Consider the following 12561-nt stretch of genomic DNA (forward strand, 5'->3'; position numbering starts at 1 on the left):
TTAATCTGTCATCGTGGTTTTTCGCGGCCGCAATGGCAAATTTGCGGCCGCAAAATTCGCACTTTTCCGCAATTTACCGCAAATTTTACAAATTTCATGAAAAATCTAAATTTTTCACCATTATTTAACCCGAGTGGTTTTTTTAAAGTGGCGAATTTCCGAAAGTCAGCATCGTCCCTTTCTTTCATTTTCTCATAGCTCCTGGTCTGTTTAAACTGCTACTGGAAGCTGCCCAGTCTGGTTTTTAAACTGCCATACTACTAACAGACGTTACATTGCAATTAAAAGGAGTTTTTTCTACTTTCACTTTAGTGACGAGTGACGCTATTATTGTTATCTTCAATTGGTTTCGCTACCGGCGTTCTTTTCTCTTACATCTACTTGTTGATTACAAACTCGCTATGGACAAGTTCCTTGGTTTAGACATGAAGAAGGCAAAATGTGCTCGCCATGTCACTGCACACCAGCGACACTCAGAATACAGCCAGTGGACCCACGTCAGTGGTTCAAAGCTATTCTGCACACCATGCAACAAGGTTATTGACCACTTACGAAAGTCTTCTGTGGATAGCCACCGCAATTCCGCAGACCATAAAACAAAAGAAGAAAGAATGAAGAGGTCACACGCCACTGACGTGGATGAGAGTGAAGCGGTGAAGAAGCAGAGGACATTGGATTCTGTTTTGAAGAAACCGTCTACAGTTTCAACGCAAGGTGAGTGGTGCACCCTTTCCCTCTAAATGAGTACTTAGTTTTGGGTGGATATTGCTCTATAAATCTATACAATTACAACTATATAAAAGATTAGGGTATTATTATTACTATTATTATTATTATTATGATGATGATGATTATTATTATTATTATTATCATTGTTGTTCTTTTTATTATTACTTTGTGGTATAGTGAAAAGACACTCGCTTTAGGATCGGAAGGACCTGGGTTCGAGCCTCGCTCAGTGCATAGTTGAGTCCTTGGAGAAGGCTCTTTACTCACATTCTCTCATGAAATGGAGGTGTAAAATGAGTACCTGGCCGTTAACAGCGTTGTCTCTGTCCGAAAAAAATTGTAATATCCCCTAACAGGCTTCATGTCCCATCCTACCTGTTAAATGTTGCTGTTGGCGTTGGCCACGGACCCCTTGTAAAGTGCTTTGAGCACGTTTAGTGGATATTGCGCCATATAAAGCTTATTTTTTTTAAAGCTATTCATATTAACAAACTATTTTTTAAATTTCTTTCTTTCAGCAAGAAATGATATCTGCAATGAAGTTGTTTCAATGTTTGCTGCAGCAAACATTCCCTTATCGAAGGTTGACCACCCAGCAGTCAGAAACTTCTTGCAGACAAGAGTTGAAAACGGTGGTGCCATTCCACAAGCTCATCAGCTGCAGGAATGCTACTTAAAGAGGGAGTTCACCAACAAAAAAGAAGTGGTGTATAAGAAAGTTATAAACAAGCCTGTGGCCATCATCTGTGATGAAATGTCTGATGATGTTGGAAGGTGGGTTTTGTTTTTTGTTTTTGACTGACAATGTTTGTAGAAACTAAAGCGAAAGAGTAATTTATATATAGGAGTAGGAGGCAGGTGAATACACACACACACACACACACACACTCACGCACAATCATATATATATATATATATATATATATATATATATATATATATATATATATATATATATATATATATATATATATATATATACCACACACACACATATATATATATATATATATATACTACACAACACAACATACACAGTGATCAGTTCGAATCCTTAGTTTGAATTCTATAATTAAATGCTGAGAGCAATTATGATATCACTTTTGCATCCTTCCCTATATGTTATTTTGTGTTTTCTCTTATTTGTATCGCCTATCTTTTCAGGTTTGTCCTCAATGTCTTAGCTGCACCACTGGAACCCTTGAGCGCTGATGTGGACAAAGTCCAAAGTTACCTCTTGGACACAAGATTTTTGTCTGTCACAAACCACACAACCGTTGCGACGGCCATAATTGAATGCTTAGTCTCCACTGGCATCAAGTTTACTGACGTCGTCACCGTAAACACAGACAATGCAGCATACATGAGGAAGGCTTTCAATGATGAAAGGGCTCATGCCAAATGCTACGCATATCACATGCATGGCTCATATCATGAGCCTAGTGGGTGATGCCTTCAGAAAGCCCTTCAATCGCACCAACAAATTCGTCAAAGCTGCAAATGCGATATTTTGGAACGCCAATGCCAGAAAGGCAAGATATCTGCGATTCCTGACACCACTCGTCAAATCTCCAAAGATGCCTCCAAACCCAATCGCTACACACTGAGATTTTGAGAATTTTCCTTTCTTGGTCATGATTCATCTGGGTCTTTAAAAAAACTTTTTTCACCTAAAGGTGACACATTGTTAATATTGGATATTGACAAATAGGAGGGTCAGTCATTCTTATTACCTAATTTGATATGTTAGTAAACATATTTAGTAGTATCATGTTACAGTTATAGTAATCTGCTCCCTTTTTTTTGTTGAAAAGATGAGCTTTAATTAAGTATCTGACTGGGAAAGTGCTTGCTATGGCTTAATAGAATTGATTATTCCATTATGTTATCTTTTTAGATTGTCATCATTTTTTTATTTCAAAGTTAGTTTGCTTTAACCATTGATATAAGAAAATGCACTAGAATTTTTAAAAATAAATATTGGAAGCTATCTTGCACAATTATTTCGGGGTAAAGTAAGAGGGTCATAGTCAACCATTAAAGTCAATGCCTAACATTAGTCCTCACTAGGTCAAGTCATATGATGATGGTAAATTCAACAGACTATACTATAAGGCCAAAAACTGATAGATTAAGTAGGTATAATGTTATCTTCTTTTCAAATAAAAATTCAATTAACAAATGAATTAAAAATGCATCATTTCTTTTACTTCCTTTTCAAAATCCAGATGGAATTGTTGGTTTGAAGCGGTCTCATACCATGAGAAAAATTTGCAGCACTTTGCCACATTCATTGCGAAGGAAATGGAGCACTGTGGGCGCACGGCTCCAGAGTCGTTAGTCTACTTGAATGATATCCTCTGCTCGGTGTCGGAGCGCCAGTTAATTCAAGCAGAGATGAGCTTTATAATCCAGCAGTCTCAGTCCATCGTTGTAGCTACTGATGTATTCCAAAGCCAACGTCCAATCGCCATGACAGTAAATATTCATTTTCTCCTCCTACCTTTAAATCTTATTTTATAAGATTAAGAGCAGGTATCATTATTAATGAAACGATTCCATCTTTGTTGAAACTCTGCCTTTGGACACAACATTATAGTTGAATGTCTTTGACTAGAGCAAGAAAAGAATTACAAAACAAAAATACTTTCTTATGTTTTTTAATCCTTGCCTTATTCTTATTTCTATTTTCACCAGGCGTGGTCAAAGCTCATGGAAATTAAGGACCAGTTTTCATCTTGCCATGTGACCCTACAAGATGTAGAAAGACACTGTCCGCATGACCTGGACCAACATCTCAAGCTTCAGCTCCAGGATAGTTTTTGTCAAGCTTTCTCTTTGGCCAATGAAAAGCTTGAGAAATATTCATCGACGGAAGGCCAACCAGGGATGGAATTATTGAAGGAGATACCTTTCTTCAATCCTTGCAATTTAGTGTTCATTGCTGACTCTGATATTGATTCTTTGACCATTCCTGGTATTCATGAAGTACCTCGTGTAGAAGTACTTCGATATAAAGAGTCTCTTGGTCCAAGAGCAGTGTCGGCATCTGGAGGCATTCCACTTGATCTGACTGTTTTTTGGAACAGTGTTAGCTCAGATGTTCCCCATCTTGCTACGCTGGCAAAGAGATACATATACACCTGCCTTAATTCTGCTGATGCTGAGAGGTCCTTCTCCATTTATAATCTTGTATTTTCAGACAGGAGAAGGCGGCTCAACGAAGCAAACTTAAAGGCTTTGGTGTTCCTTTATTATAACAGTTTTATTTCCTATGAATATCTTGTTTAATTAAATTTTGATACCTCTCTTTGCAGGTTTTTCGTACTTTTGTTTTGATATAAGATTAAGATTGATGTTTTAAATCATTTTTCATTCTGATCTGCACCTGAGTGACTTTTGTGTGCATCTTCAGATCATTGTAGTATTTGGGGTCCCCGGGAACGAAAAAAAGTTATCCGATTAGTTAACAAAATTTGCAAAATTTGGCAATTTTTACGGCAAAATGTGGCAAATTTTTCTATTTTTTGTGGCAAAATTGTCATTTTTTTGTGGCAAAATTTGGCAAAATTTGGGATTTCAAATGGCAATTTTCCGCGATGCCAGCTTAATGTGTACTTCACGCTTCTAAAAACATCTCTTCTATATTATATTATACTTACTGAATGCAGTTAGCATTGCCTTTTATTGATTTATATAGCATGGGATTTACCATCTCACGCCGCTCACAGTTGAGTATTAGGCTGGTCTTGACACTACATCAAGCGGTGCTTAGCTGTTTTTTTTTAATGAAATAAGTACAAAAAATGATAATAATAATATTATATTATATGTTGAAAAATTAAAACTAAATTTGCTCTAAATCCCAAAACGGTTAAATGGGTACATTGGCTTTATGTTGTAGAGGTGAAAGATAGAATCCCATCTATGTTAAGTCACTAGGGGATTCAAAACTCGTTTCGTTCCGGATGATTTGTATTTTTGATCAAACATTCATATTAAGTCTCTGAAAAAGCTGCCGAAGGGCAATTTTGATTAAAATCCGTATACTAAAATCAATAGATAAAAACGTGAACGATATTAGAAAACTAGGAAAATAGTGTCGAAAGCGCCGTTAAACACCTAAAACTAGGAAAATATGTGGATAATATTATTATGAAAAGACGTGAGTCAGTCTGCTGAAAACAGATGCGATGAATAGTAAAATTATAAATGATTATATTGATTAGTCGTTTTAAGAGCTTAACATGAATTTTTTTCCTTGGTGGACAATGTATCTTTGAAAAAACAAACATTCGACACAACATGGATCTTTTTATGTTAGATGATAGATGATCTTTATTCTTGTATCCTTAATTCCATTATGATGTTGGTCTGGCCAAACCAATACCATAACGGAATTAAGGATACAAGAATATCAACATTGAACCCAAATGAAATAATCATTCTACGGAAATATTATGCCAACTGAAGACGTGGGTGGAAGCAGTTTGATATCCCGCTTTTCTGGATGTTTTATTTCATATTCCATATAATACGGTATGTGTTTCGCCATAGTGAGTGAATCCATATATATATATATATATTGTCCCCAAAAACACCCAACCTATATAAAAATAGATTTATTTCACTCAAACACAAAAGCTGTTAGCTCTTGCTATACATATTATTTTTGCTAAACGAACTCTTCAACACAGTGTTAATATACTTTAACTATAGCAAACATTTTTGTTCAAATAGTGTGATGTACAAAAGAAATCAGAATGAGAAAAATGTTGGCTGCATCGTAACGAATGTGACGATTTTGCTATGGGTGGTAAGAAGAGGGTTAAGTATATATCCTTCCGGAGTAGGCCTATTTATTGTGCGCAATTGTTTTCTGTAAAGGTGTGTATGAAACAGTGCCAAACACTTACTTACTTACCTAGGCCGCCATTCTGTCCTGTCCTCCATAAGCGTACGCAGCTCCCGAGTGTTGTCCATTCCTGTGTCATCTAGCAGACAGTCAATGTAAGTTTTATTCTGCCTGCTTCTGCTTCTGGTTCTCTCGGGTGGTTCCCATAGCGCAAGACTGCTTTCAATCTCCTCCTTGTGTCTCCAGCAGTGCCCCGCAAGTCTTAGTCTTCTCTTTTGAATCTTCGAGGTCACTGGGGGGAGGTCACTGTAGAGCTCTTCATTTGATATGTGCTCTTTCCAGCTTATAGACAGGGGCTTTAACCCTGGTGCATTTTGGTTGTAGCTACATGATTTTGGTTTCGGTTGCTATTTAGATACATGGGGCGCAAACAAAGTAAAGAATAAAATGCAATAAAACAATCATCCCAGGTCAGCCTGCTGGAATGGGGATCAAACCACAGACCTATTGATTTCGTATTTTTCACGCTGATGAACGTGATATATAATCTGATTTCATGTACCAGTTCACTCAATAAAAATCCCAACTTACTAATTCTATAATATGATGAATCATTATGTACAATCAGTTATTCCCCCGTGAAATGTATGCACACAGTTTTATGGTAATGAAAGATGATCCTAGTAAAGTGTTTTGCCGTGTACGGCAGATGTTGTGTTTGAGAAATACGAAAACAATTTTAAATCAGTTGATTCATCACTATAACGCGTGTTCCGAAAAATCGTTTGGTCAAGTTTTTATCCTAGGAATAGATACCACAAGTATTGTTCAGAATGAAATGATGTTGAGATAAAAAGGCGACGTTTATGCGAACCGTCGGTCGCTCCAATGGAATATTATTAGTGAGGCTTGGAGAATAAAAGGTGGCAGAATCTAAAACAAACGAAAATTAATAAATATAAGGTACACGACGCACCCAAGCTTCACAACTAATTGCCCCCAAAAAGTCCAGGTCACAATCTTTAGACTGCGATCATGGCACACTAACTCTGGAGCACATATGCACAAGATTTTCAAAATAATACAAACAGGCATGTGTGACTGTGTTGAAAAAGAAGAAGACGCCCGCAATAAACTCAGAAAAGTGAATGGAACAGACACTTATGTTGATAACAACAAGAGATTAAGTGAGTAGGAAAGTGCCAGAAAACAATAGAGAATAAAAATGATGGGGGTTTGAACCCGCGGCCTTACTGGTACGACAACTCCGCCTGGCCGGGGAGAGCGTGACTGTACCGTATGAACTATCTACGTGGATAACGACATGTTTATTCTCTATTGTCTTCTTGCACTTTCCTACTCACTTCATCTCTTGTTCTTATCCCATAAACTCCAGACTTGCCCGAAGTATGCAACTGATGGAGAGGATATTCACCATGGTACCACTCTTCCGCAGGCTGAACTGAAATGGCGTCTGACAAAGCTGAGAAGACAATGGTTTTCCTTCACCAACTAAGCATTAACAAGCAATATGAGGGGGAACGAAGAAAATTTAAAAATTTCGTAAACGTACACTTAGCTGATTTCAACACATTTACGCATATTACGTTTTATGAGGGGGGGGGGGCGAAGTGGCCGAGTGGTTAAAGCATTGCACTGTGGCCCGGAATGTCCCGGGTTTGAGTCCCGCTTCAGGTACTTTGTTATTTATTTCCTTGAGCAAGATTACTAACCCCCAATTTGCTCACATGGACAACATGGGTGCTTTCTGTTGACATCAGACATCTTTTTTGATGAAGTATCTACATCCTTCATGGAATGCCTAGGCGACGATATTTTATGGTGTCGTGGCTGAAGGGCATTATTTTGTTTTAATTTTTCTGATGCCTTATTAATCCTCAAACAATTCAATTGGATTCAAATATCAGTTTTCAAAAGTCAACATCGCAGTTAGGTGCCAACTTTAATTAGCACTCTTAAACCATTTGTCACTGCCCCTAGCCAGTTATAATATATCATCATGACAGATATTATGCAAATTACCTCACCCGACTGGACGAGGAGTTTTGTTTATTAACCTCAAACCATTATTAACCCTCTCCTTACCACCTACATCAAAATCGTCACATTTGTTACGACACAATATACATTTTTTATTATTCAGATTTATTTTGTACATCACAATTATCTTTGTTTAATTAATAAGAACATCAAGTTGTTTTGTTATTTAAAAAATCAATTTGTCTGCTGGGTAAGCCTGCAATTTGGGAAAATACTGAAAATGATCGGTAAGGAGAGAGTTAAAGCCAATAAAATGCCTGCCAGATCTATTGGATCCTGCTTCTGTCATTTCTTTATCTCTCACTCTATAATATAATAAACTCTGGATGAGAAGGCTGACTAAATAGATTTTGGGTTAAGATAAAAGTCAATCGACAGTTAACTGAAATTATAATGGACACATTTTATAGTCTTTGGCTCAATATAAAATTTGTTTACAAAAATTAATTTAAAATGATCTTTAACTTGGTAAGGAACTTCAAATCTGAGATTTTTCCTTCAATAAGATGAGACATTTTGTCAAATTATGTAGGAGTCACCTTAATGTATGAGATTTTGGTGAATATTGAATTTGTAGGCAAAACTGAAACTTAATAAGTTAAGTTTATTCGTTCATTAAAGAAAATAAACATACTTTCACATCAACAAAGCTAAATAATCATCTGTTTTATAAATATAACATTAAAATAACTTATAGATATTCGCTTTATCAAGACATGTTACCAGTTTGACGCGGTAGGTCACCTATATGAAGTATTGTGACGTCAGACCTATATGAAGTATTGTGACGTCAGCTACACGCCATCTTGTATTTGTCAATAGTTGGTGAAGATGGACAGTAATACAAAGAGATTGATGAGGTCAATGAACACTACAACGAGTACATCTATGAAATCACCCGTGAGTAGAATCTGTGCTAGAATGTGTGGGGCAAATGACCTGTTTCATGATATTTATGTGTATACTTACTTATTGTAGGTTTCATTTATTATTAAAATGGACCTTTGTTTTGAGGTAAGGCGCTTTGATCACGTTTAGTGAATATTGCGCTATATAAAAGTTCAATTTAACATTATTTACAAGTTCGGACTTAAGGCCAGAGGTACGGCCTATCTCAATTTATCAAATTAATATAATATAAAGTGTTGCTATTGGTTCTAGGTTGTATATTTTTACATTTTTGTGCATTTGCACACACACACACACACACACACACACACACACACACACACATATATATATATATATATATATATATATATATATATATATATATATATATATATACATTGTTGCCATAGATTCTCAACTTTGTGTTTATACATTTTCATGCATGCAACGTCTGTAAACAAATTTCCATTTTTTTAAGATGAATAAAGTATATCTTATCTTATCTTATCTTATCTTATTTTTTTAAAGGCATACAAATGGAAATAAACAAGAGTTTACTAAGGTCTAGATACCCATAAAAACAACAGACGATGGGGTTGGGATTAACTGGTTCTATCTCCGCACTTTTTCAGATTGAGAAAAATTGATTATAAGTATATTTTTATTTAATTTAATAACTGTATATAATAATCTTCAGTCACACTATTTACATACATTTGGAGCCAATTTCCCGAATTGAACAACATTTTGTCAGTAAAAAAAGCCTTTAATATCTGATTGTAATACACGGATTATCTTAAAATATTCCAAAAGTGGAGATAGAACCCGTTAATCCTCATCCCATATATGTGACCCATTTTCTCAAAAACGGTATTATGTCGGAAAGAACCATATGCCTAGAAGCCGAATCAAATTTTAAACTGGTCACAAATATAAATTGTTGGCATTATCACCCTAAAACATGGTATCCATTCTCCTCAATAAAACATACAAACTCAACACAAGTCTGATATTTCTGGCTATAAATACAATTTTCAACATCTTAACCAACTCGACTTAATATCGTTTTGAGGCGAAGGGCCACATATACATTTATATATTTATTTGGAGACATGCTCATTTAATGCTAAAGAGAAATATATAGTAAAGTGGGTTTCATGAACACCACATAACTCTGGTTCCGTAGATGTCTCTATTACTGTCGTCCAGATTTCATTGTACTTCACATCCTCGACTCACTTTGATGTGACATGGCGATTTATACAACCGGTTTTATAGGCGAACAATCGAAAATCATACGTAGACGTCTATATCAAATTCCTATCCGATTTTAGGAGCAACGTTTGTGACATTGCATGCAATAAGTTGCTTTTATATGTAGACTACATACAATGAACTCTCTTATGTACATATACACGATTTGGTGTTATGCAAGAATTATATCAATTATGATGGTCCATGCAAATATCGAAATCCAAATCTTTTCTCCATGTTGATAAAGGGAGAAACTAAAAAAATTGTTGATTCTCACATTAATTTTATGTTTTGCTTGTAGCCCTAAAACAACAACAACAACAAAAATAAAAACAACAACAAATCCCCCCCCCCCCCCCCAAATCAAACCCAGTTTGTATTTGCTATTACCTCAAATAAGAGAAAACACATTGGTTCGTGGTATATATATATATATATATATATATATATATATATATATATATATATATATATATATATATATTATACTATATCCTAAAGAAGTAGAAACATATTTCTCTCTGTGGATGTATCGCATGCCTTTGTTGACACAAGTAGGAGCAGATGCTGACCGCCAGACAGGTCAATATCAAAGCCACATGTAAATGCGCACCAAAAATATCTCAGATATTTATTTAAAATTAAGCGTTGCTACGCAGCAGTTGTAACACCAGATTTATAAGCGTTGTTTGGTAACACAACCGTATAATATTCGACCAAAGCTGATTCCTTGTACAAAGTTGTTCGATTGAGATGGTCACGTGATGGGCACACGAGGACTGAGACCAGAATATGTGGCATGCATGCATGGCATTTTGTATACAGACAAATACTCGCCTTTTGAAGTTGATTCTATTTCAACCATCGACCGACGTTGAGGTAAAAGTTTCAATGACGAAATCATCATTGAATATTATTAAAAAAGTTTAATAATTACATCATAAGAAAACTAGTTTTGTCTAGATAGTTTCCAAATATGTATATGTAATAGTATTTTGTCCAACCAGTATAGAACTATTACCGGAAACAAACTATCTACTTTCTTTTGTATAAAAGACTATAATATATTGTATTGATATAATATTGTATAAAGTTTTGGATTTGTGAATACAAGGTAGCTACGACAATTTGGTTTTAATTACGTTAAGTTGCCAAAAATCAATTCCACGAATTCTTTCAATGATTAACTTGAGAATGTAACCCTAGACGAAGGGGATAATTAAATGGTGTAAAGAATACAACGTAACATTATGTCTTGTGGTAATATCACAAGATTTATAGCTGCTTAGAATTGTCGATGAAGAAAGCTCGCCTTGTTTATGTATCAACCAAAAAGCAAACTGAGAACAGGTTTACAAGTGAATAGAAACCAGCTAGATAACTACATCATAAAAGATCAAAACAGAGTTTGCATAAACTGTGTCAATAAACTCCTTGTTTAAGCAAAGAAACAAAAAGTACATAAATATATAAATTTTAAAAAGTCATCCATAGATCAAAATTTCGGCTCAGCATAACTCAATCTGCATTTTGTGATTGTGAGTAGTGTTTTAGGAGCAGAGAAGATATAAGTAGCATACTGCCATACATAGACCAAAAAAATAATAAATTATTATTATTATTATTTTTTTTTTTTTTTTTTTTTGGCGTTTACTTTACTTTTTTTTTCTTTTTGCTAGTAAAAATACTTCAGCAGATTAGGTGATGTCAATATTAAAATGTTGAACAGTCTAAAATTAACGCCTTCCTAACAGAAGCAATAGGATTCAATAGTCTGATGTCAGGTCGCCCAGCAATGAGCAGCTTGGTTCTAAACAAAGAAAATCTGTACTTTTTATTCTTCATGTTGGCTAGAACTTTTTCACATGTCATGTGATCAGAATGTATAAAATTAAAAACATGATCAGATTTATAATGTTTTTCTCCTCTGGATACACTTTTATGCTCGTCGGAGAAGTATTTCATAAGGGCGCCCGCCATTGTTCCGATAGTTTAGAGCCAGTTACTAAGTTACCCTGCGTCATTACGGAGGAAGTGACGTCACGACTGTTGAAGCGTATTATCAAAGATATGAGGCTTTGGAAGATAAAATTGATCTACTAAATCTGAAGCAATGATTTTCAGGCGAAATCGAGACTTGGCGTAATTCTTGAACATTTTTTCAGGATGACCTCTGTGGTATAACGGTAGCACGTTCGATCGGTAACCAGGGGATCTGAGGTTCGATCCCCAGGTCACGGAAAAAATGATGTTTTTGGGATTTTAGTTTCGTATTTTTATTTTTATTTTTTATTTTTGGCTTCGTTTGGCATTGTTTTATACACACTTTTTTTCTGATCTTCATATTACACCAGTTCCTGACCCATAATTCGTCATTTTAATATTTTCCAAAAATAACAATGGATCTGCTCGTATGTCTCTGTCTTCGTTCAATGTTTGTCTATGGGGTGCAAAGTGCAAGTGCAAGCGAGGTTTCACAGCGGAAAGCGCGCTCCCTTTGGAAGACTTAGATATTACATATAAATCGTCCAAGCTGACGGTCGGCTTTATTGGTCTAATGGTAGTACGTCTGACCGCTAATTAGGGGGTCTGAGGTTCAATCCCCAGTGGTGGAATGCTAATTTTTTGGGATGTTTTTTTCCCTCTATTTTTCTTTCTTGCTTTTTCTGACAGTGTTCTATATATACACTTTTTCATTCATACTGCAACCACCATTGAGTACAGACGATACAGGTTATTTTGCATTATATTTTATTTGTTTTCCACGTTAA

At 35.5% G+C, this 12561-nt stretch overlaps 2 protein-coding genes across 2 annotated transcripts; both read left to right on the forward strand.

Annotated features, from left to right (window-relative positions):
- Positions 1 to 315: 315 nt before the first annotated feature.
- LOC144971522 (CGG triplet repeat-binding protein 1-like) lies at positions 316 to 2893 on the forward strand. The gene is made up of 3 exons (XM_078912511.1): positions 316 to 714; positions 1248 to 1503; positions 1894 to 2893. The coding sequence occupies exons 1-3, from the start codon at positions 402 to 404 to the stop codon at positions 2177 to 2179; spliced, it is 855 nt and encodes a 284-aa protein (XP_078768637.1). The 5' UTR covers positions 316 to 401; the 3' UTR covers positions 2180 to 2893.
- Positions 2894 to 2910: 17 nt separating this feature from the next.
- LOC144971523 (uncharacterized) lies at positions 2911 to 4041 on the forward strand. Its single transcript, XM_078912512.1, has 2 exons — positions 2911 to 3207; positions 3427 to 4041. The coding sequence occupies exons 1-2, from the start codon at positions 3034 to 3036 to the stop codon at positions 4018 to 4020; spliced, it is 768 nt and encodes a 255-aa protein (XP_078768638.1). The 5' UTR covers positions 2911 to 3033; the 3' UTR covers positions 4021 to 4041.
- Positions 4042 to 12561: the final 8520 nt, after the last annotated feature.

Source organism: Berghia stephanieae, chromosome 4 (assembly GCF_034508935.2).
Source record: "Berghia stephanieae isolate SIO BIC M18660-M18661 chromosome 4, UCSD_Bste_1.3, whole genome shotgun sequence".
Taxonomy (NCBI): Eukaryota; Metazoa; Mollusca; class Gastropoda; order Nudibranchia; family Aeolidiidae; genus Berghia; species Berghia stephanieae.